At 42.1% G+C, this 26,622-nt stretch overlaps 1 protein-coding gene across 3 annotated transcripts in view; it reads left to right on the top strand.

Annotated features, from left to right (window-relative positions):
• The window catches only part of MAST1 (microtubule associated serine/threonine kinase 1), a 120,590-nt gene that overhangs the window by 38,624 nt on the left and 55,344 nt on the right, over window positions 1-26,622 (top strand). The window contains exons 1-3 of one of the 3 annotated variants that reach the window (XM_042451372.1): window positions 6,539-6,802; window positions 22,309-22,397; window positions 23,516-23,591. In XM_042451372.1, coding sequence (XP_042307306.1) covers window positions 6,717-6,802; window positions 22,309-22,397; window positions 23,516-23,591 — 251 coding nt within the window. In that variant the 5' untranslated portion in view covers window positions 6,539-6,716. Of the gene's footprint in view, window positions 1-6,538; window positions 6,803-22,308; window positions 22,398-23,515; window positions 23,592-26,622 lie in introns of those variants that run through there. The other 2 variants (XM_042451374.1, XM_042451373.1) reach the window with 2 other exon arrangements.

Raw genomic sequence — 26,622 nt, 5'->3', positions numbered from 1 at the left:
TTGCAACTGGATATCAAGCATGGTTGCAACATCTGGTTTCTAGTGGATCTGTTTTTGAAGAAAGAGACCTGGGCACTTGGGGCATAAATAAGTGTAAACTTTTATTTGTAAGAGATTTAAGCGGTAACAGTTTCCATCCATTTATCAGGCACTTGTGGGCAAAAAAAAATCACCAAGAAAAAAAAGTTTGGAGTTGTGAAGAAGGATAGGGGGGGTCTTGAGGCAGATGGAAAGTTTGGGGAAAAGTTCCAGGGATTGCAGTTTCCTTAACTACCCCCGCCCCAAAAAAAACCTAGGTTCAAGTGCATAATATTTTCCTGCTTGTGCGCTATATTCCATTGCTGAGCAGAAGGCTAAAGGGTAGGACCAGAAAAAACAGTAGCATATTGTAGCTTAAAGTCATCCTACCAGTAAGTAAGGCTTAGGAAAGGCACTTTAGCATTTTTGCAATGAAAAGAGATATCCTGTACAAAAGCTGGCACACCATTCAATGACATCTGTCAAGAGAAAGAGGTGCAGCCACTTAGTAAACTGCAGAGGGCCAGGTTCATCTTCAAGGCCTGAGTTCTCATTATTGCCCTGGGACTGAGTTCCAACCTGCCAGGTCCTGTTCATGAGTTTTTTATTAGAATAGAAAAATACTCATCAGATAGAAGGAAGGGTAAAATGGGGCTGTACTGATTGTCGCTTGCCTCTGCACACCCCTACTTATTTATGACTCTGTGCTTCTAAACCTAATGAGTCCACTTTTGTGTGATTACTAAACTTGCAAATAAATCTGAAATGAAGGTAGACGTTAGAGCCACATCTGAAGAATTCAAAAGGCCACTTGTGGCTCTTGATTATAAGGGGAATCAGAGGTGTTCCCTTATTGTTTTTCCAAGAGTGGGTTTTTCTTGTGAATAAAAAATCACAAAAAAGGCCCCCAGTTTCCCCTCCTTCGCAGGTTTCTGATCACATCTCTCAGTTGTAACAAACCTTTGGTTATTGTATTCAGTAATGCTGGTTAACAGATTGATGGTACCTCTCTTGCATAGGCTGGCAGTACAGTTCAGGAGAAGATGGACAGGTCAGACCTAATCTCACTAACGTGTGAAACATTATCATATAAGATTCCAGAATAATGATTTCCCTACTTGGTTCCTTTGCTCTTAATGTTGAGAAGCTCCTTTTAATGTTCAGTTGAAATCTACTGTCCTGTAACTTCAAACCATTAGACCTGGTCCTACTCTCTGAGGCAGCAGAGAAGAGGCCTGTCTTCTCTCTGTGACAGCCCTTGAAATATTTAGTGAGTGCAATCATGTCAACCCTTATTCTTCGCTCACAAAGCTTAACATGTACGAGATATTATTGTTTTATTGCAATGTTTTTATTGTGTGGAGCAGTTTACACTACTAGAGATTTAATATGCATAAGTATCAGTGTATATGGTTGTAGTCACTGCATTCTACAGCAATCCAAATCTTGATGGTGTTCATTCATAGGTTTCGTTCTGGCTTTTGATCTAACTTGTTGCTGCTGCTGCTGCTGTTCTTGTTGTTGTTTTTGCTGCTGCTATGTGCCTTCAAGTCATTTCTGACTTATGGCAACTCTAAGGCAAACCTATCATGGGGTTTTCTTAGCAAGATTTGTTCAGAGGTTTGCTATTGCCTTCCCCTCAGGCCAAGAGTGTGTCACTTACCCAAGACCACCCAGTGGGTTTCCTGGCCAGGCTGGGAACCGAATCATGGTTTCCAGAGTCGTCCAACACTCAAACCACTGTGAAATCTACTGCCATATTATGGATAGATGTATCAGGGAGAGTAAACTCAAACATTTGTGTCTGTTGTGCTTGGAAGAAGCTAGGGTCCATTTTGAGGTCTCAGACACTGAATTGTTTCTTGAGAGACTCCTTGTAGCATTACAATCAATGTGCTGAAAACTAAAGCTGCAACTTTATAGCTAACATCCTATTAGAGCAGGGGTAGGCAACCTTTTTGAGCCGGGGGCCAGGTTGCTGTCTTTCAGACAACTGGGGGGGCTGAAGCAAAAAAATAAATAATTAAATAATATAGGACATTTTCAAATGTAGGACAGATTTTTTTAAAATGAAGGACATGCGAAAAAATTTGATTTTTAAAAAAAGTTAATATAAATGCATGTTTGTTAGGCATGATCAAAATGGAGGACATTTGGGCCTCAGAAGCTGGATGATATCAGTATCACCATCACCATCATCATCATCACTATCATTGTTAAAGCAGACCTTTTAGCATTAAAAGCACCGAAAATACACAGAAATGCACTTTGGAAAGTCACACTGTCTCACCTTCAGAAAGAGTGAGTGCATGTCTCAGAAACTGATATATCATCATCATCATCACCACAACCACTATCATTGTTAAAACAAAGCAGACCTGTAGAAATGGAATGGAAATCCTCCTCCTCCTCCTCCTCCTGCTACTCTTCTTCTTCATCCTCCTCCTCCTGCTCCTTCCTTCCTCCCTTCTCCTTCTTCCTCCTCCTCCTTCCTCCTCCTCTCCCTCCCTCCTCCTCCTCCTTCCTTCCTTCCTTCCTCCCTCCTTCCCTCCCTCCTCCTCCTCCTCCTCTTCCTCCTCCTCTTCCCCCACCCCCTTTCTTCCCTGCCCGTGGCTGTCTGGCAACCGCGGGAAGGGAGGGAAGGAGGAGGAGGACCCCCACCCCTTCCTGCCTTGCCTGGAGGGGAACAGGCAGGGCAAAGGAGCCTCACTGAAGCGGGGATCCTTGGCCCTGCCCGCCCACTGAAGCGAGGCTCCTTGGCCCTGCCCGCCACTGAAGCAAGGCTCCTTGGCCCTGCCTGTCCGCCGGCTGAGGGCCGCTTGTGCAAGAGGCCCAAGGCCCCACGCGAGAGACCCGGTCCTGCCACTGATTGCCACCAGCGCGGGGCCTTTGGCAATCGGCGGCAGGACCGGGCCGGTCTCAAAGCCTCGCCGGGCCAGATGTGGCCCGCAGGCCGGGGGTTGCCGATCCCTGTATTAGAGACATAGACATGTGTAAGTCAGGCTGCAGAAGCAGGACCAAAAAGTCATCCTTACGCAACAGGCGTATTCTGCTGATATCGTAGGATGTGGAGTTGCATGGATAACATGTTCCACTATACCTTGCCTTTGCTGTATGCATATTCTAATCTTTTAGATTGTAAGCCTGAGGGCAGGGAACCGTCCAATTAAAAAGATTGTATGTACAGCGCTGTGTAAATTTACATCGCTTTATAAATAAAGCTTAATAATAATAATAATACATTTTATTTTGTGGTTGTGCATTGTGTTGCACATCCTATACCTAACATTGTGATTGTATATACTATACTTTGCATTGTGGTTTTACATTCTGTACTTTGCACTGTGGTTGTGGATCCTATATTGTACATGGCAGTTGTGCATCCCAACGATACTTTGTGTCATGGCTATGCATGTTATATTGTGCATTGCAGTTGTGAAATGTATACTTTGTATTGTTGTGCACCGCAATGGCACCCAGTCACGGACATGTGTTGAAAAATGATGCTGTTTTGCATGGGGCTTGCTTGCGTAATATATCTCTGCATGTGGATATTTACATTATGCTGAGGGAGTGTTGGATTGTAGCCTTGGAATAGTCCCTTTTGAACTTAACAAGCCTCACTCTGAACTGAAAAAGTACTGTTAAGAAGGAAAAAGAAAGCTTTTCATCAACATATCAACTAAGGCTGGGCAATCTCTTTCCATCTCAGGGCCAAATTCAGTTTCAGAGTTGTTCTGGGTTAACAGCTTTCTGGGGATGGGGAGAAGAAAAAGCATATGACTAAAAATGCCAGCACTTTGTAGCTTAAAGCTATTAAATAACAAGAATTAATCCTTACATGAGGAAGGGGTCATTTACACATCATTGTTTTTAGCGTGACGATGCAAATAATCTCACTCACACATTCCAGGTTTGTTATTCACACTATGGAACTGCATCGATACACATTGATACACACCTCTGCGACTTTGGTTGCTCACATGTGCAAGCATTCAAATAAAGATGAACCAGACGATGTGAATGCATTCGGAACCCCTTTTTTTGGTATGCATCATTTTATCCCAGGCCTGTTCTGGTCTATTTGCATTGGTTAGTCACACTACCGACAATGCAATCTTTTTTTAAAACTCGGGGGAAACCCCAATATCGATTATCTCTGATTAAGTGGGGTTTTTGGCAGCTCCCCCAAATGTAATTGAGTGCATTCAGAATGTGCGTGAACAACAAAGATTTAACCCGGTCCCGGATGCATCCTGGATTATTTTCATAGTGTGAATAACCCCAGAGTTTGACCTTTTAGAATGGGGGCAAAACATCTGTACAACAACTGGAAAACTATTGAATAATGCTGTCATGGGAAAGGGGACTAGGGTACTTCACAGGGCCAGGCTGGCATCCCCAAAGAGGACTTCATTTAGCCCTGCAGTCTTAATATCCCAACTTACGATGTCAGCTTTCCATTGGCATGGAGGTTTGGACATGGGGGTTTGCTATGCACCCACCTATGTGTATTCTGAAGTACTACCTGTTGTGTGGGAGACTGTATCACACACACCACTCTCTGCTGAAAATCTGAATTGCTCCCTTGATTGCCAAGGTAAAAAAAAGCTATTTACAGGCTTCAGCTGTGCTGTTGGTTACTCATCTTTCTCTACCATGCTGTCACCCAGGGTTCGCAATTCTCTTATCTCTACCAGTTGCATCTCTTTACATCACTCATTGGATTTTTTTCCAGGGGGGGGGGAAGAGCAGTCTCATTAAAGCAAAGCAGGGGGTTATACAAAAGCAAACGACACCCACCCACCAGGTTGAAGATGAATCCACTCACCTGTTCACCTTTTGTAATGTTTGGCAATGGGAACAGGGATAGTGTACTCTGACCAGGGTTAGGTTGGGATTAGAGTGAAGAATGAAGGATGAATGCTGGAATTTGCAATTTGGTTGAAAACACCAGAGCAACTCGGGCTAATCTGCCAATTCCAGGATTCCATGGAACATTGCCATGGCAGTTAAAATGAAATGATAGTGCTGTGATTCTGTAGTGTGAATGGGCCCTGGTACAAAGATGAACCAGCCCAACTGATGTAGAGCAACTGTCATGGGCCATGGCTGAAGAATAATGCATTTTTGGGTGTCACTTGTGGTGGCTATTTCCTCTCACTCAGCAGAAATTGCTGTTGTGCATGCTGATGAACACATTTAGAAGATTTAGGGTTGCCTAGAGAATTGCCCTGTCTCTTGTGGGCAGGACTTGTTTGCCATATGACAATAAAACTCAGCTCTTTAAGAAGGAGGAAGGAGGAGGGAGAGAGAAAAATAAATGTGGCAGCACTTTTATGGCTAACTGGTATTTATTCTTCCATGAGCTTTTGTGGATATAACCCAATTTCTTCAGATGCAGTACTGAGTAAATGCATTTGAGGAAGTAGACATAATTCTACAAAAGCTCATGCTGCCAATTTCTTTCTTTCAGTTAGGTTCAAAGGGGCTACAAGATCTCTCTGCATAATGATTCTACAAACTAACACTGCTGTATCTTTGAGTACTGAGTGCAGCCACATTTAGTCCCCCCACCTTCTTTCCTTCTTTTTATTCTGCAAGAGACTAATACTGCTACTTCTTTGAAAGCCCTTTAAGAATGTTTAAAAACAATTCAGAAATACAGTCACTCTTTAAGTGGCGTTGATGTTCTAAATTTCCACTTGTAAAGAGAGTTTTGGCTGAGAAAGGTTTGAAATCACCATAGAGGCAAGATTTGAACCTGAGGTTTCCATACTTATAATTCAGTTACTAAGCCACTCCATGTCACCAGCGCTAGTGGGCAGTGTCAGGGGAAAGCAGCCAGCCTCAGAGCTGGCTGCTGTGATCATGTTTACAGACTTAATACTTTTCTCCAGACAATTTTCTTAAATGCTACTGGGAACATTTTTATTGTCTTTACAACACATCAGCTTGCGTTGATCAAAAAGCACCACATACTGAGCCATGTACACCGTTACCCAAATTCACCATTCACTATGCGTCATTTAGCTGCTACGGGCTGGTTAAATCAGCTTCAGACCAGGGCCTGCATTGAAATCAAAAAGTGGAGCAACGCATTGTGTGCCTTTGCCTCTCCCAGCCTTTGGTACCATGCCATCTTGTAGCTAGCTGATGGCTTGGCATACAAACGGCCGACATGGGCATGGAGATCTAGCGATGCCCCTGGATATGCCTGTGTGGCATTTACACAGCTCAGAATGGTGGGCACATTGGGTTGCCCAGTTGGGATTTGTCCAGAAGGGACTGAAACCCTTGCACAAAGCTCTCTGTTTGTATGTGTGCCTGTCAATGTGAAGAATAATGCACCAGGATGCACCCACATTGTGCTGTTAGCTGCACACTGCCAGTGTATCATACACCCAGTCCACACCCGATGCAGAGCCACTTCCAGCGTGCGCTCATGCACACACTAGCACTGGTACAGCGCCGCCCCCTCACACCTCCCCCTCCTCTCCCTGCCCTCCGTCTCTTCCCCTCCATTTCAGTCCTCCTTCCTTCTTCAAAGGGGAAGAAGCCTCACCACAGACCTTTCCCCTTCCCCCTCTATTTTCTTTATTTTTGCTTCAGTGGGGTGGCAGAGGAGGGCCTGCAGCAGGAGCATAATACCCCACACATACACCCCTCCAGGCTTACCATCATGATCCCCCTGGGGGATGATGTCTGAGTCCCTATGGACAGCGCTCTCCAATTTCTCTATGCCTGATTTCCTTGACAGCAGCATGTTTCGCCGCACAAAAAGGTACAGAGAAAGGAAGCTTTCAGCCTCCATTCCTCCATCTTCTTTTCCTTCTCCATCCATCTTACAGCCCCTCCCTGCTTTCCCTTTCTGCTTCCATTCCTCCATCCTCATCTCTTCCTTCATCACTTATTTCCCTACCTGACCTCCATCTCCCTTCCTCCCTTCTTGTCCCCCCTTCTTATTCCTCCTCTGTCTCCTGTATCCCTTGCCCACACAAACACATCTGTTCATCCAAGCTGCTGCCTTCATCCCAGGAATAGGTGTGAAGAAAGAGCTCAAGGTGTTTTATGTCTGCAGGATTGGGTGTGAGCCTCCTCCTTTCTTCCTTCTCTCCTTCCTCCCCCCCCCCTCATCCTCATGCCTCTCTCATCATGACCAGGCAGCTGAAAGCATCCCTGGGGAAGTGGCTCCTGAGGAGGGGGGTTTGCAGTGGCTGTGGTGGGCTTGTGGCGCAGTTGGGAGGAGGAGGGGGAGGAAGATTCACAAAGTGTAGGGTGCCATGGTAACTGCCAGCCACACGAATGTATATGAATTGGCAATGCTGCCTATGGATAAATGTTCTGTCTCTCCCCACCCTCCCCTGTTGGTCCATCCATCTGTCCCTCTGCCTAGTGATATTCTGGTTTGAGACTCTCTGTGGATGCTCATCCCCAGCTTTCTTGTGACTCACCTGATCTTCTTTGATAAGCTTGTGGCTGCTGCACTTACAGAATCAAGGACAAACAGATGGGAATGTGCTGAGACTGAGATGGGAGAGAGAAAGGTTAGATGGAAGCAGACACAGTGAGCCAACGGTGATGGATGGGGAAGGAGCCAAGCCTTGGTGGAAAGAAGGAAGATGCAGAGCCAAAAATGTAGGGTGGTGGATGGTGGGTGTGTTGTGGGGGAGCACACACAAACATTCAGCCCTCTGTATCCACTGATATTTTATCCACAGATTCAAGCGTCCATGGTTTGGCAATATTTTAAAAATACTGTACATAAATTCCAAAAAGCAAACATTGACTTTGCCATTTTATATAAGGAACACCATCTTACTATGCCAATGTATATAATGGGTTGATCATCCATGGGTTTTTGTGTCAGCGGGGGGTCCATGGCAGATACCAAGGGCCCCCTGTATTAGTCTGAAATGATGGAGATTTGGGCTTGGATTGAGTGAATGACTGTGGTTGGAAGGATACGATGAGGGGTAAATGGGAGAGGAAGACATTGCCATTCTGGCATTGTGTTTCATTTTCTTGGTGATGATCATGGTTGTGAGTTTTCATCAAGCCTCAGTGTACCTAGTGCTCAAGGCTGGCCCCTGGGGATTTGAAATGTGCTTAGCTCTGAAAGCAAATGTATGACAAAGTCTTCTAAGATCATTGTGTTAAAAACAATAACACTTTCTTTTGCCATTTGATAACGATATGTGTAACAGTCATATTTGCGCTGTTATTCAGCTCTCCCTCACAAATGCCTTCCATTCCCATAATACATGAATGCATGCTGGTCTTTGCATTTTTTTCTTCCTGGATGGCTGTGTGATGCAGCTGCAGGGCTCTGCTTTCAGATTTGCATATAACTAAAGCCAAAATTGGTGGTAGAGCTGACAGTTAAATTTAATTCTCCCTTCTTTGTTAATTTACCAGAAGTGGATTTTCCTCCCCATATGGATGTTTGGGTTAGCTGTGTGTCGAACAGCAACGTTTGTCTCTATCCAGTCCACAGTGCATGGTGGTTATTTGAAGGAAGGAGTTGAGACTCTTAAGTCCATAGAAGGATGAGCTGGAGAGAAGGACCTATAGGGGACATGTATCTAGGCAAAAAGGAGTGTGTGTTCACCATTGATGTAGAAGGCGCAGTGTGTGTTGTCGTAATAGATCAATGGTGCATTCAGACCATTGGGTAGGTGGCTCACCCTAATTCCTTGTGTTGAATTGCAACACTAGAAGACAGCCTGACGTGTATATGTTTACAGCAAGCTCTGTCCAAAGACCAAATTGCTAAAAGAATCTTAAACTCATATTCCTAGCAAAATAAGGACAATTTTTGAGCTGTAAAGCGAGGAGCCAGAGGGACATGTTCTGCCCTATTGCACCACCTATTGGAAAGACGTGTTCTCAAACCTTTAAGAATAACCTTACAGAAAAAGGTTTCATATTCACAGATTGACTGATAGAGTTATTTATTTTCCATTTTTTAATGTCTCTCTTTTTCTAGAGAGTTCTGGGCAGAACATATGAGAATCATCCCATTTTATTCCCCAATAGCTTTGTGTGGGAGGATAAGCTGCCAGATAAGCGACTGGCCCAAGGTCATAAAGGGGGACTTCAAAGCTGAGCAGTGACATGTGTGCATTTATTGTTGTTGTTGTTGTTGTTGTTGTTGTATATGTGTGTTAGGGATTTGGCCCCTTCCAGAAAACAGATCCCACTTATTTATGAATACAGTCAGCCCTCCTTATCTGCAAGTTCTTTATCCACGGATTCAGGCATCCACTGTTTGGAAATATTCTTAAAATATATAAATTCCAAGAAGCAAATATTGGTTTTGCCATTTTATATAAGGGGCACCATTTTACTCTGCTGTTGTGTATAATGGGACTTGAGCATCCACAGATGTTGATATGCACGGGCATCTTGGAACCAAACTTTAGTGGATGCCAAGGGCCTATTGTACTTGACATAGATTTTCAACATATTGGAAGAAAGATCTGGTGCCCTTTGTTAAAGGGGGGAAATGCTTTGAGAGGAAAGACTCAGGAGTCTCTTTTGGGTAGCCACATTTTGATGGTGTGTCTGCCACGTTAATATACCACGGGAGGTGTGAGGTTGGGTTTTATTTTAATACCAAAAGGAATGCATAAGTGAAGACACAGAAAGGAATGCATAGGTGTACATGTATTTTATCACCTTAGGCATTTTCTCCAAGCCTTATGCTTATAGACAGTGTTGGTCAAGGTGAGGTGAAAACCTTATTGAAGCATTGCTGTGAAGTGAGACAAAGGCAGAGGAGGTGGTGGGGCTACCTTCCTGTAATGCTCATGTCCCTTTCTAATGTTAAAAATGGATCCTCTCACTGTCAGCACTTTCTATGTGCATAGCACAAGGGTTGACAGACGAAGAGAAGAACATGGCTTCTCTTGTTGTGTTGAGTGTAGTTCTAACACAGGTCAAGGTTTGACCTTTATGCTCTTCTGACACAATCATCTTAAACCTCTGAGAGGCAGACCAAGGTCTTCTCTACTGTGGGATCCCAATTATGGATTATTTTCCCCTTACAGACCTGATTGGCAATGCTGGTGTCACTCTGGTGCCATGACAAAACATGGCTCTTTATCAAAGCATTTGGGGCCTAATTGATCATCAAATGCGTTATAGTATACATTATTTAAAACTGTTTTGTCTTGTTTTAGATGGTCTTGTTTTAAGTGTTAAAATGATTTAACATGATTTTAGTCTTCTAAAAATTATTCTTATTATTTTAAATTGTTCTAAATTCATTTTATCACATGCTGCCCTGAGATCGTCAGATACAGAGTGGAAAACAGTAATACCATTGGCTCTTCTTATCCATGCATTCTTTATCCCCAAATTCAAGCATCTATGGCTTGAAAATATTTTTAATATACAGTACATAAATTTCAAAATACAAACCATGATCTTGCCATTTTATATAAAGGACACCATTTTACGATCCACTGCATTTAATGGAGCTTGGACATCCATGGATTTTGGTATTCACAGGGGGTCTTAGAACCAAACTCCAGCAGATATCGAGGGGCTACTGTAAATAAACAATAGTAATAAAGCTGTGCCTATGGTTGCCAGATTGAAAACTGGAGGGATTGCCTTTCCTTTTAATGGGTGTTAGAAGAGGGAATTTCAGCAGGTGTTGCTTGTCATGTAACCAGATAACAAGCAATACCTGCTGGAATTCCCACTTCTGCACAACTATTAAAGGTACCGGAGCCCTCTCTCCTGTTTTCACTCTGCCAACCCTATACCTCAGACATGAAGTCTTGGGCAGCCAAGAAGCAGATTTTTTGTGTCATGAAAGGGGACGAAATTATCATTACATTTCACACGACTGTATTTGTGTTGGGGAGGGGAGTGAGGCTTATGGATGTGTAAGAAGGTAAGTTCTTATATCCATACATGGATGTGCCAAAACAACCTGATTGAGTTTGCATATTTTATGACTTCACTTGGTTAGGAACACCATTTGCTGCTCTGCCACAGGAAGCAAAATGCCCTGGCCTGGATCTATAGCATTTGACCTTGCCTGTGTTTGAGCACCCTGTTAGTCCTTGCTAGAAACCATGTGTGTGTTTCTAGCCGTGTGCAAACCACCTGTCAATTTATACCAACACCATGAATCTCCTAGGGTTTTCTTAGGTGAGGAATAATCAGATATGTTTTTGCCTTTTCCTTACTCTGAAATGTAGTCTACATCACCTAGTATTTGTTAGTAGTTTCCCATCCAAATATTAACCAGAGCTGACCCAGCTTTCTTTCCGAGATCAGATGGCATCGGGTGCCTTTAAGATGTTGAAATGGCTAATATTAATGATTCTATGATTCTATGATCTTTGTTTCTTTTTTGTTTGGTTTTCACTTTCAGCTGTTACATTAAATAAACCTTTACTTACAAATGTAGTCCATGAAATAAAATTGGATTTGGGTCACAGAGATCCAGATTCAAGTACCATTCTCTGTCTGGGCAGATTAGTTGCAAACCTATAAACGTGCTATGTGATTAACAAGCATTAATTTATATTTATTTTACATTTTTATTTTTTAATTAATTTAATTAATTTCAATTCTAAGTATGCATGAAGAAGATTCATTTAAAAAGAACTTACCTTCCTACATGTTTATTTCAGTTTTTAAAAAGTTTTCACATTATGTTAATGCACTTCTATATGTGGCATCTTACATGATATTTAAGAGTTTGAAAATAAATCATTAGCTGTGTTATATGTAGAAAGAATGGAATTGAATGCCTATCCAGTTGGGGCATAGATATTAACAAAAGTTAGTTGTTTGATGCTGTCCACTACTTTGTAGCATTCAGTGAAGATATCTAAAAGGCATTTTTGTTTTCATTTTTACAGTTTATAAATAGGTGTCATTGAGGAGTGTGTGGGTATGTGGCGTGTGTATGAGAAAAACCCTTATTCGTTTCAGCAATTGTGAATGTGCTGCTGATGAGTGGCAATAATAATAATGATGATAATAAATGTATGTATTACTCACATCTCCCCATGGATCAAGGTAGGGAACAACAATTAACAGACACACCATATTAATGAAAACATATCAATTAAAATACACATCAGTTTAAAAGGACAAGATATACACATATTAAAACAATTCACATTTAAAATTCATCATTCAAAATTCACAATGTAAAAATCATCTGAGTAAGCCTGCATTTTGATTTTGAATGCAACAGGTCAAAGGAAAATCATGTAATTTTACTGTAACTTAGCTTTGCTTTAGGAACCACTGGGTAGATGCAATCTGGGCATAGAGACAGGTTGGCTTAAGCATGGTTATGGTTTTCACTTGCCAACAGGTGAGCCTCAAGGTCCAGGCTAGAGTCCTATTTAATTTCTCCCCAGTAGCAGGATAGTGCCACAGGGCTTGTGGGGTTGATGCACTGGGATTTTTTTTGATGACCAGGGACAATGGTGTAATCTGTCACCTCCAGACCCTCAGGGACTTTGTTCCTTCTGAGCTTAGCTCCAAGCTTCACAACAGCTGGAACTGGGGGAAATGCATGCCATGTCTTTAGTGTGTTCATGCTCAGTCTTGAATGGCATTCATAACCCATTAGCTTGTCCCCAAATACCCAATCATAGTACAGATGACAGACGGCAGCTGCCACAATTAGTTTGTTGCTATGGATCAAGACAACTGGGGCACGATGAGGACCTGCACTTCAGTTTTTACCATCCCGCCATTGCCCCTTTGCTTCACTGAGTGTTGCTTGGTTCCCAAATACAGTTCTTTTTGTGGCAATTTGCATGTATGAATGAACCATCAGACATCAAACACCTAAGATGAACCATCTATGTCACCTCAAGCACAACGCTTCTTTCCTAGTAGAATCCGCTGTGAGTCAGGGAGTGATGAGAGATCAAACAATGATTCATGTCTGTGTTTGCCAGCCTGTAAATAAAGACTTACAGTTATGGCAGGAATCACCTCGGCCCACCTGTCTGGCCTTTGTTCTACACAGGGGGAAGAGGATACGTGTATATTTACTGCTATCTGACACAATCAGAAGTGAATGCTGACTGTGTCATATTTTTGAAGATTCTTCATGTTAGAAACAAAATAAAAATACACTATACACTAAACCCTGCATTCTGATGTGCTACTTTTGGGCAGGATTTTTTTTCTTTTGCTTTAAGTGAATAAATATATTAAAATCATGGTCTTCTGCTTATAGTCCAAAGCCATTAAGGACTTAATTTGGACATTGCCTTCACTGTGTGTAAACCATTGTGGTTCTTTCTGATGCTCAGAGGTAATATCAGCATTACTACATCACAAAGAATCTGCCATGATATCATTCTTCCTATGTGTTTGAACTGAGATGGCTCATTCATGTTGCAAGTTAACACCAGATGCTGTGGTCACCAGCAAGGGAGCTTACAAATTTATCCACCAAAAAGCAACAAATGCAATACAACATATTGTATGATTACAACCAGTCCCTTGCATCCACAGATTCTGCATCCACAGATATCAACCATCCAAGGCTTGAAAATATTCAAGAACAAAAAGAAAACAAAACCAAAAAGCAAACCTTGATTTTGCCATTTTATATAAAGGACACCATTGTACTATGCCATTTTATTTAATGGGGCTTGAGCAACCATGGATTTTGGTATTGACGGGGGTCCTGGAATCAACCCCGGGCCCACTGTATTAAAATTTTGAAGTGTAGTTTACCCTAGCAACAAAAGGATTTATGGGAAGAGTTATCTTATAATTTTTAAGTATTATAAAAAAAGAATGAAAATAATCTCTCTATATACTTTGTTTTGAGCTAATCTAATATGTACTATGGATTGGGTAGAGACTAACACAATAGAGGTAAAGTTAATAATGATAAGCATTCTGTTTAGTGTCATAAACTATATGGTAGTGATTCTTTTTTCCTTTTTTCCTTATTCTTTTAGTTATAATTATTGTTATTTGTTACTTGTTCTTTGAAGAAAAGATTAATCTGTATTTGAAGGGAACATACATTTGTATTTGATTCATAAAATACTCTATTTAAGTTCAAAAGAATAACAACAATAAACACAATATTAAAAAATGGAAGTTATTTGAGAATGTCACTGCTTTGTGTTATGTAACTTGTTTTCCCATGTTACTGTAAGCTGTTTTGATCATGGTTTCTACCATGGAAAATTAGCATACAAATACACATGATGTTGAGGGTGGTGATGCCAAACATAGGCACATCTAGGTAACTGAAGGTGCCTCAAGGAAGGTTTCAAATTTTACAGAATCTTCGTTCCTGGGGGAAGTCTTTCTTATATACATTGCCTGCAACTCATAAAGACACAAGTGCTATCTGAGGGTCTCTGTGCAGAGAAAAGGTGATAAACAGAAAAGTAATATTTTTAGGTTTAGAGAAGCAGCTTAAGAGCTGACCCAAGACATCTAAAATATAATCCTTGGTAAGGTCCCCTGTACAGCCCTTGTTAAAATGAATGAGATTTACAAGGACAGTGAGCCTTGCCCAAGATACCTTTCCGACAGATTGTTCCACAGGCCACACCAACTTGTCTCTAATTTTGTTGTCCTTCATCAAATCCAAAAATAGCCCCCTTAGTTACTAGTTGTGAGTAAAACTGTGACGGCCAGGATTGTGCCATGTAGTGTGAAATGAAAGGCCGTGGGCAAAGGTGTCTTTGTGCATCTTTGTTCTAGTTGTGCTGTAAGGGCTCTCCAGTCTTCAGCTCCAGTCGATTGAAATCATTCAGTCCTTTGAAGGGTAGTAGTCATATGTACCAATCCCAAATTGTGCCCACAGTTTCATTTATTGGGAACAGATGTTCATCAGGTCTCCACAAGCCTATTTAGTAATAGTAGCCAATCCTGGCATGCAAATCTCTTTTTCTCCTAAATTATCATCTTTAGTGGAGGATGGGAAGTGGGAGTAACCTTCTCACTTGCAGTGATGTTTGGATAAAAGGAAAGAGAAGCGCAGGGTTATTTCATTGTTTCTTACCTTTTGTCCTCCCTCCAGAACAAATCCAAAAATATCCAGGCGTGGATAGGTTGGCCATGCAGCAAAATACAGCAAAATTCAAAATGTACATCATGATGACACCTTTATTAGGACAATCCAAAGAGACAAAAAGCATTATGCTGGCTTTCAATGTTCATTGGATTCCTTAGGCAAAGATATTAAAAATGATGCCGGAATAATGGGTCTGAATGTTGTTTGAGATGTTTGCTTTGGGTAGTATTTAAGGTGATCTTAAGGGAGATTGATGTAGGCAGAACAAATGAGAAAGTTTCTGCCTGTCCTCCAAACCTGTGTGTGCTTGCCAGAGGACTTGGGGAACACAGTAGAGGTTGGTGGCATATCGGAAGGCAGGTAAACCAATACAAAAGTCATTGTTCTTTCAACAATACCGTCTTGCAATAGGAGCCAGTAGGGAGAGTCCTCTCTTTGTTCTGCCTCCTATTTGATGACACCTTCCTCTCTCTGAAGGGTTTCCCAGCACCCCCAAGTCTGTTTTAAATCTATGAAACCATAAGAGGAGATAGAAGGGGGCTCAGAAATTTCCCAACAACAGTTTTGATCCCTTTATAGCAGATTGAGCAGATACTAGGGTTGCTTAATCTCAGGTCCTAATTCCTCTTCTCCAGGCCTCAAAGAGAATGGGAGGAATCTCAGTGTGAGAGCACAGTTGTGAAAGTTGGGTGTGGATGTGGGTGCGTGCGTGTGTGCGTGCATGGGTATGTCTTTCTCATTTGTTAGATTTGTTGTTTTTTATTTAAATGGCATATTTTGTACAACTGTGGTTAATGCTTAATGTATCGTGCTTAATTGCATCATTAGAGGCTTGATGGTCTTGAAACACCATCTTATGACATTACAAGAGATTGTCCCTAGGTCTCATGCTTTGGCCCTGAAATCTCAGGACCTGGCATGATCCTAAACTGACAACCCTAACAGACACACAGGTCACCTTATTACCATCACTTCACCATTTGTGTATTGAATCCACATTTAAAATATAGTAATTATTTCTAGATTTGCATCTATGTATATATAAATTGGTATCTGCAAATCGGTGACCTTAGCATTGCCTGAAATGTCCACTATCATAGGGTCGTTCTTCCCAAAACAGCCAGGGAACTGAAAGAGCCAGAGACTGAACAGTATGGCTTTGGCTGATTGAGTCTGACTTGTGGGGACACTCTCTGTGGAGCTGCATGTGAATGAGAATCAGCCTAGGTTACAGGTAGAGCTGAAGGGGTGTGTGAGAGAGGAAACTGAGAGGAACTGCCTCTAATGCAGCTGTAAGAAACCATTATGATTTGTTGAGTATGGCTCAGGAGGATGTGCAAAGTGAATTGTGGACCACTCCTCTCAGAGCTATGAATATCCTCCGTGCCTTCAAAAATGGGGAGTTGGGGAGGCGAAAGCCCAGCTTAAAATTTTCTGTCAAGGAATTCTGAGGTGGCACATGTACCCAAGTCCCAATGTACGAAATAGTCGAAATGGGCTGGAAGTGCTATAGGCACCGGAAACTAATTGGCAACCAGTAAAGTGATTTTAATATTGGCGTGATGTGTTGACTCCTGGATGTCCCAGTAACCAGTCTGGCTGCAGTGTTTTGAACTAACTGAAGTTTCTGAACTTGGTACAGAGGTAGCCTAATATACAGCGCTTTACAAAAGTCCAGCCTTGAGGTTACCAGAGCATACACTACCATTTTTAAGTCCTTCAGTTCTAAGTAGGGGCCCATCTGGTATAACAGCCGAAGCTGATAGTAGGCAGTCCTGGCCATCACATCTAGCTGAGCTGTCATTTGGAGCAACAGTTCCAGAAGCATCCCCAAGCTATGAACACAGTCTTTTGGAAGGGGGGTGTATCTCCATCCAGGGCTGATTGACACACCTCCAAACTCAGGTTGACAGTAAGTACCTCTGTCTTGTCTGGATTCAGCTTCAGTTTGTTTTTGTTTTTTCTCATCCAGCGCATTACCTCCTCCAGGTATTCATTCAGAGGAGACACACTTTCCTTAGCTGAGGCTGTATTTGAAGGCACTGAGAAATATATCAGCATACTGATAGCACTCCACCCCATACCTCCAGATCTGTATCCGATTAGGTACAGATGTGGGCAGCTCCAGGTGCACTTTCAACTAGTGCTATAATAAACATCTCACTCCTTATGGTGCTACAAAAATGTTTCTTGTTTTCACTGCAACAAATCTGATAGCTCACATAATATTTGAATGGCATTGCCAGGCTCCTCATGCTAGCAATTAGAAGTTAAGTCAGTAATTCCTCATCCTAACAAGTGGAAGTAATTCAGTAAATGAGGCAGAGCAATGGGGTGATAAAATCTCATCTGGAGCCACTCAAAGGCAGCATTAGTTATAAAGTCATCTTCTGGGGTTCTGCCTCCATTCTGGAGCTTGGAAGTAATTTTATATTACAGCTCTCTGAATCACCTAGTCAGTGTGGTCGATAGGAGTGTTGTTATTCCTGTTCCTCCCCCAGTAAGGGACTCAAGACTCCAAAAGAGGTTAAAATATACATCTAAAAAGATCCATATCATACAAATATAATACAATAGGAATTTATTATCAGCGGTGCATAAAAGTATCCAGATTTAGGCGAACATCACCACATAATTTTAGTTTAGTTTAGTAGAATCGTAGAATTGGAAAGGACTGCAAGTTCTATCTAGCCTCCTTCTCTGCCATGCAGGAATACAAGTACTGCCTACTCCGAACTCTTCATATGCTGGAAGATCTTACTAGGGTAGGCCATGACCAGTGGTGTTACAAGGGTTGGTGTCACCCAGCCATTGACCTCCTCCCATTTGTTGACTTTTTAACAATTAAAATAAGGAATTTTAAAATGATTTAAATTTTTAACCAATTCAATATAATTTGAACTAACTTTGAATTATTTTTCTTCCAAGCTCAGTATGTAGAATTGTACTTCCTTGTGTGGGTCAGTTCATGCAGCACACAACAGAACTGCCTCCCTCTCTTGAGCCACCATTTTGCAGCTGATTTCTGACCCTTTTTAACACCTGGCCCTGAATAGAGGACCTGTGGATTTTAGTAAAAAATAAAATAGATCCCCAAAACCTGAGATCTGCCTGTGCCTCCTGCCTCACCAGCTCCATTTCTTCCCCTCTTCCTCCTCAGTCCCTTTGGGAACATGCTTAGCCATCTTTATTCTACCATTTTAAGGGAAAGGACATTTCATTTGCCTTCAGATATCTGGACTGCAACTCCAGTAATCGCTGACATTGATGGTGCTGGTGGGAGCTGATAGGAGTTGTAGCCCAAAATGTATATATGGCACCAGATTGCCAATTTTTGTCATAGAAGCTATGAAACATGGGCCCTTGTCAAGTTATTTGGTTATTTCTTTTTCTTCTCTTTTACCTAACTTACATGCAGGTTACTTACTTGGTTCTCGTCTACAAAAGCTCTTGCAGCATAAATGTGTTTGTCTTTTAAAATGCCACTGGAATTGATTTTTTTTTTAACCTCTCTAATGTCACTAGGCTAGGACCTACATATCCTAAAGGTACTGTATCTTGCCTAACCTTGGAGGCTAACTAGGGTCAGCCCTAGTTAGGACTTGGATGGGATACTGCCAATGAATACCAGGTGCTGTAGGGTTGTTGTTGTTTTTTCAGAGTGAGGAACTGACAAACCCACCTCTGAGTAATTCTTGCCTAAGAAAATCCTATGAAATTCATAGTGTCACCATAAGTTGTCAGATGACATGAAGGCACATACACACACACAATGTCATAGATGGGACAGTACTGATATAGTTCTGGATGGTGATAATAAAGAGCTTGAAAACAATTTGTTAAAGTTAATTTATTAACTCTCAATGTTTAAAAATTTCAACAACATTTTTTTTAAAAATGCATTGTTTTAGCTGCTAAATGTCAACAATCTTTTGAATAATGTTTCTTGCTATTTTATTGTTACTTTTTTGAGGGGGGCAGTGAGACATTTCAAAATTCTAAATAATTATTTTTAAATAAATAATCAACTAAGAAATAGTTGTTTTTTTAAATGCCTTATCAGTTTAAGATTAACAAATTTAATTTTATCACATCAGCACCAACAGTAACATTTTGAAAGCCCTTGCCTAAATATCTTTGCTGGCATCTTGTTAGCAACAAACAGAGGTGTAAGGTGTGCTTTACATGCGGAGTGATTTTTCTGGACAATGCGCAACAGGCATATCCAGCTGAGAGCAACATTAGCAGAGTTGTATATATGAGACGATTGAGTATGCAGTAATACTTTAAATTATCCAGAGTAGTGTATGAATGTGCATTGCCTGTTTTCATAGCCTTTGCACATTGTGCATTGCAGTTGCCAGTCATGTGCTTTGGCCATTAATCCATATATGCTGTACTATGCTGGTATTCAGTATATGTGCAGCGTAATGTAACTCCACTGCTGGATGTTTATGCTATGCTCAAGTGATGTAGGAGCTCAGCACTCAGCCATTTAACACAACCCTTTGTTTAAAAATTATCCTTCCTCATAGCCTCTACAGAGGTGCATATAAGAATTTTTCATTTCCTCAGACCAGGAACCATGTTGATAATTTCATATAGCCCAAGCCAGGAAACTGGTCCTTGTGCCCCCATCACTGCCAATGGAAAGGTGTGTGGTTTTACTGTACTTATTTTTTATCAATATATGTGGCCTTTTATTGAACATTTTGGGAAGCAGGGAAGAGTCCTTGAGGATTTGTGTCCTTCTGAAGTGCTATCTCTTTGCTCAGGATACTCGTAAATTATACATAGTCTGCCAGAGCCTTGAATCACAACCTGCAGTAGACACTAAAGCTGTTGTATCATACCATTGTTGGCAGTACAGTGGGTCCTCGGTGTCCATTGGAGTTTAGTTCCAGGCCCCCTTGTGAATACCAAAGTCCATTGATGCTCAGGTCCCATTAAATACAATAGCATAGTAAAATGGTGTCCCTTGTATAAAATGGCAAAATCGAGATTTGCTTTTTGGAATTTATATTTTTGGAATATTTTCAAGTCATGGATACAGAGGGCTGTCTCTGAGTTACTGTGCCATCTGAGGCTCTAATAGCAAGAGGAGGGCAGATAGCCAGCCCTGTGCAAAACTAACCCTACACCCTCTTGTTTGAAAATACAGAGTACTTAGTTGGGGTGTTGGTGGAGGAGAAGAATAACAACAATAAAAAGAAAAATCAGCCAGCTACATCAGTGGTCCAAAGAGGTGTCAAGGTGCATGTCTAAATAATACTACCTCATGTTCTAGATGTGTCTCTTCCTGCCGTTTCACCAGCATCTGTGGCTGGCATCTTCAGAGAATGCTTGCCTGAAACAGAGTTGGGTTCCAGGCAAGCATTCTCTGAAGATGCCAGCCACAGATGCTGGCAAAACGTCAGGAAGAAATTCCTCTAGAACATGACCACATAGCCTGAAAACCCCACAAAAAACTATGGATGCTGGCCATGAAAACCTTTGACTCCACAATACCTCAGTTTGCCTAGTACAATGCTACTTAAACTGGTGGTCTGCAGACCAGTGCTGGTCCATGAGCCATCAGCTGCTGGTTGTAGTGAGCTTCCGAGAAAGACAGGCAGACAGAGAGACTTGTTATCAATGGGGACAAATATGGTGTTGCTCCTGACACACTGGGGAAAAAAGCCTTAACCTGTCCCTCTTCCCACTGTTAGCAAGCTTAAGAAGCACTGCTCTAGCAGAGGTTTCTTCTTTCAACATCTTCAGTTATGAAATTATGAAAACCACACAAGGGCATGAGCTGCAATCTGGTCCAATACTCTTTATTCCTGTACTCCCTTGCCTTATTTTCCTCACCTTCTTTCCTGATTTTTGTACACCTGCCAAACCAGTAACAGAAAGAACCTGACTCTGACAATATGTTTCATTTGTGTTGTGACTTGTAGTACCATAACTCATTACCGAGTCCAATTCATTTTAGGAGTAGTTGTGCCTCAACTACTCCTGCTCATGTTACTGAGTCCTTTCTGTCTCAGGTGGGAGTTACTCAGAAGTGCTTTAGGGAGAGAAATGATAGGCTATAAATCACACCTGGAAAGGTTACCTATTTATGATGGATTTCTTTAAATGTTGTTGTCTGCCTACTAGCAAATTTATTTTTCATTTCTGTATGAGTGGCAGCAAACTAAATGCAAGCTTTCCTTCTGGCCATCTTTCAGAGAAAAGAGGAATAGTCAAGAGCCTCTGGCTCCAAGACTTCTCAATGTCTGTCCAGAGTTAGAGATGGTGCAGGAGAATGGGGACAGAGGGAGAAAGAGGTGTGTGTGTGTGTGTGTGTGAGAGAGAGAGAGACAGAGACAGACATAGACAGAGACAGACAGACAGACAGAGGGTGCATAGATAGAGTTAGCCCTCCATATCCACAATTTTTTCTCTCCAAGCACTCATGGTTTGAAAATATTTTAAATATATATATATAATCCAAGAAGCAAACCTTGATTTTGCCATTTTTATAAAAGGGACACCAACTTACTGTGCCATTGTATATAATGGGACTTGAGCATCCATTGATTTTGGAATACACGGGGGTCCTAGAAACAAACCACAGCAGATACCAAGGGCCCACTGTATATTCCTTTTGGTTCACCCTTAAAAATCTTCAATCTTTAAAAAGCTCCCATCTGTGATACTGTTGCCCTAGTTGGACATCTTAATTCCACAGTGACCCCTGGCTCCGTTATATACAGCACATGATTTAAATGACAAAGATTTCTAGTTCAGGCCTCAGCATCTCTGTTCAGATGACAGGACAGGGAAAGACACCTGCTTTACACCTTCCACCCATGATAAGCACTAGTGAGTTAGATAAACCAATTGTATGAGTCAGTAGAAGTTGTAAAGCTTGGTCTGCAGTTTCCATATTCCCTCAGATAGTATGGCCTCTGACCATGCTGGCTGGCGGATTCTGGAAGCTGTGGTCCAAAGAAGTAACTTTTCCAGGCTCTGAGTGGAGCACAGTTTTATATTTTATAAAGGGGGCTTACATGATTAAGCTGAGACTTCAAGAGTTGAAAACATGTTACAGTTTGGGACAGTCAGCCATGGAAAAAGAACTGCTTGCCCAAACTTCTGAATGGCAGTCTTTCAAGGACAACCACACAGAGGCAGAAGCTGGAGCCTAATCTGACATATTTTATTCTTGTACTCCCTGCTTTAGTTCTGCCTTACTTTCCTCTCCTTCTTTCCTACCCTTTGTACAGCTGCCGAACCAGTAACAGAAAGAGCCTGATCCTGACAAGTACATCGCCGACGCTGCCCCGGCCTCACTCTCCACTCCCAGGTCACATTGGTGAGTTAATCCCTTGACCTGTCCCATCATTCTTTGAAGAATGCCACCTTGATTGAATCCAACATCCAACACTGCATGTGGTCCACAGAAACAACCAGTCACCTTGCCCTTACTCTGTCTTTTTGCCTCTGTCAAGGCAGTGGTCCATTCGTCAAACAAGTTGCCTACTTGACTTGACTTTGAGAAAGACCATTCTGGATCCTAGCAATTACTGTCCATGACCAGGATGCATAAAATGTCCTTGGATCCTACCCAGGACTTCGTTTAACCTATTTTTCTGTTCTTTGGAAATATGGGGTTCTTCCACATTGCGTGAACTGGCCAAGAGTGTTTGAACATGTTGGGCTGTTTTCCATGACTGGTAGCTTTGTGTGTATATCTGTTTACCTACAAGTGCAGCAAGATATCCACACAAATCTAAAGAGAAATCATACACATCAGCCTATCCACCCAATATCCATCCTGATGGATTTATACTGTGTGTTTAGCATCAAGCATAAATTAGCTCCCAAATAGTACTGTTGGGCTGATTTGCAACCAATTTTGGCCTTGTAGGGTTCTTCCATCTTCCTGTCCGCCTCTCCATCTAAGCTATAATTTTCTCACTGATTGTTTTTTGTTTCATCTCTCTGTGCATCCATATGTCTCTTATTCTCTCCTTATATATTTAACATTGTGAATGTTGAATCATCTTCACAGCCATCCTTTTTTCCATTCCATTTTCTGTCCATCTGCCTATCTCCTCATTGTTTCCTTTGATCAGCTATCTAGCTGGCCATTTGATACTGGATGGCCAATCCATTCTTCTCTATCCATCTGTTTGCTTGGCTGGACTCTCCTTTTTCACCTGTTTCATGACCTACTCATCCACAACTTATTTCTTTGCCTCCATCCAACTTCTGTTTTCTTGCTTAATACACTATTCCATATCTCCTCTCACCCTTTTGGCATGTCAGAGTTGCTGCAACAACATTTTTCTATTGAGTAAGTTCACTTACCAGAAGGAGATCCTGGCTCCTTGAGGCAGGGTTAAAGGTATCATTTGGTCATGATCTGTGAGCAGCCTTGTGAAGCAATGTGTCTTGTGTGTTCTTTTTCTCCCTCTGCCATGTCCACAGGTAGCAGCCCCCTAGACAGCCCTCGGAACTTCTCCCCAAATACACCAGCCCACTTTTCCTTCGCTTCTTCTCGCAGGTAAGAGCAGTCAGTGTAAAATAGATTTTTATGGACACACTCCTGCTCATTTTGACTCTTTCAGTGGCTTAGTATGGAGGCAATCGACAAAGGCTATACATTCCAGATCTCCCAATGGGGTATAGAGAGTGTCTGACAATTTGGAACCAGGAAGAATCTACTTGCATCCTCACCCTTGAGCATGGAATATTTATTAAGCAATACCTTGCAAAAGAAGGAGGAGGAGAGAAAGAAAGAGAAGAAAATTGCTCTTACATACACTTATCTATTTGCAAAATTGAAACAATAAAACCACCAGTAGGCTTTAATTCAGGTTGAGGATGGGGGTGTTGTGTATTCCTCCAGCAGGATGTAGAGCACTCTCGCACATACACACACACCTGGACCACAGGCAGCTAGTAAATGAAATCATCACACCAAACAGCTCAAAACCACAAGACATCATTAGCTCTTATCCTCATACCTTGCACCATTTCCTCAAGTTCAGACTTGTGTTTTCTTTAAACAGACCATGGGTCCCCAACATGTTATGTCTTGAGTGCCAGAAAGGTTAGATCCAGAATTCTGTTGCAATGTTGGTTCATGACATTATGATATTACACCAGTCTGTAGTGAGGGCTTTCCCCCATACTTTTCTCTCTGTCCATCAGAGAAGTTAACATTTCCATGACTGCAACACTGTTTCTAGTTCCCAGGTGAATGGGCCCTCACCTGCCTAGGGTGCAATTCAGATTTGCCACTTATGGCACAGCAAGCAGTCCTGGATATTTGTTTCTCACCACCACAACCACCTGATGAGGGAGCTGCAATTTTTTAAGGCTGTAGGGATAGGTGGGACGGGCACAGCTCAGGCTTTTTAAAGAGTGTACAGGAGACAGGCCTATCCATTGGAAAGAGCAGTTCCATGACTTCACTCTTTTCCTATGTCTGTCTCCAGGTGCACAGTCACCATACAAAGACCAGGAGCCTACTGGGTGAAAGGGAACCCACTTAGGGTTGAAAACAGTTTCACTTTACACAAAGAAGAAAGATAACACACTCATATCCAGATCTCATACTCTTATATTACTTAATTACCCTTTGTTCCCTTCCTGTTCTCTCAGCCCCACCATCTGACCTCAAGAAGACACTATTTGTTTGTAGGTTTGTGAGAAGAGAACTGTAGGGCTATGGGGATCATTCTGTTGTTTAATCCACCTGGCCATGCTGCCAGAATGCAACACAGAAGAACATTTGAAGCAGTAGAAGAATCTACAGCTGCTGCTCCCCACTTCCCATCTGCTCTCTGCTCTTTTTATAGTTGTGCACATACCACTTCTCCCTCCCACCTCCACCTCACGAAAGCAAGAGAACAGGCTGTGAAGTTCCATCTTGCCAGCAACAAAGTACTGAGTGAATCCACACTGTGCTGTTTACATCTCCTTGTCCCTTGAGTTTCTGCGCTGGTACCAAAAGGCTTGAACAGTTTTGTAACAGAGAGTGTGATTAGAAATTACCTTATGCCAAAAAGCTTGAAAAATCCTTCCCTTATAGTGTGTGCAGTTAAGTACAGGGCATTCTTACGTGTAATGGAATAAAACCACACTGGGCATATCTTTGAATGGTTAGGCTACCTGTTTCATGCTATGAAAGAAGGGTACTGTAACAGTATCTTTGCTCATGGTTCTCTCTGTTTGTACTTTACTTTTTTCCTACACTAATTACTAATTCTACTAATTCCATTAATTCTACACCACGTTAATCTGCAGTTTTGCTCTGGAGGCTGTAGCCATGTTGCTTAAAAGAGGTGGGAGTAGAAATCTATGCTGGGGAAATACCTTAGGCAACCTTTGAGTTTTCAAAATATTGTGGAGCCTTTCAGTTTTTTCCAGAATTCTTCATCAGACAGCATGCTAAGGAGAGCCAAAAGTGTGTGTGCGCGCATGGGTCTGTTGAGGGACACAACTGATCTGGAATGCTAAAAGATATACGTTTGGGTGTTTTGTGGGGGTGTTTTTGTTTTTAGCTTGCAATAACATACGGAAGGCATTAAAAGAGGGGTGGGAATCACATGGTTCATTGATAAAATTATTGTTGTGGTGCCTTCAAGTAATTTATGGTGACCCTAAAGCAAACCTATCACAGGCTTTTCTTGGCAGTATTTGTTCAGCAGGGGTTTGCCTTTGCCTTCCTCTGAAGCTCAGAGAGTGTGACTTGCCCAACATCATGGGTTTTCATGACCAAACAGGGATTCAAACCCTGGTTTCCAGAGTCATAGTTCAGTACTTGAACCATTACCCCACACTGACTTTTGATTAAATTGTACATGACCATTTGTCTCCACTGAGTGTCCAAAAGCCAGGACTAAGTGTCCATTTGGACACATAAGCACCGTATATACTCATGTATAAGTCAACCTCATGTATAAGTCAAGGGCAGTTTTTGAGGCCAAAATCATGGATTTTGATATGACCCGTGGATAAGTCGAGGGCATGTTACAAAAGATCTAAAGGGGGAAACAAAGCACCACTTCCCTCTCTACATCTCCCTCTTTGAACCTCTCTCAAGGGTCACAGTACCAGCATGGGGAAACAAGTCTGGGTGTACACACACACACACACCCCTCTTTGCATCAGCATTTCCAGACTCAAGGCTTGCAGGGGGAAAAGAAGGACACTTGCTTTTAACCCCAGCATTTCCAGACTCAAGGCTTGCAGGGGGAAAAGGAGGACACTTGCCTTTAACCCCAGCATTTCCAGACCCAAGGCTTGCAAAACGGGGTCCAAGCTTGGGCATGCTCCCTCTCTCTGCATCCCTCTCCCTTCCCTCAGTAGCTGCTTGTTAGCTCCAGCTGCGAGGGAGGGCTGAAGGATCTCTCTCTCTCTCTCTCTCTCTCTCTCACACACACACACGCACACACACACACTCGCGGAGAGAAGAGAGGCTGCCGGTACCGGGACTCAAATGGGGAGCTGTTTACTTACAAAGGAAGGTGGGCACTTTTTAAATTAACTTTATCAGCAGTAATAACCTATTGACCCTTCCATAAGTC

This window comes from Sceloporus undulatus, chromosome 2 (genome assembly GCF_019175285.1).
Source record: "Sceloporus undulatus isolate JIND9_A2432 ecotype Alabama chromosome 2, SceUnd_v1.1, whole genome shotgun sequence".
NCBI lineage: Eukaryota > Metazoa > Chordata > Lepidosauria > Squamata > Phrynosomatidae > Sceloporus > Sceloporus undulatus.
This window is presented reverse-complemented; position numbering and strand designations above follow the sequence as displayed.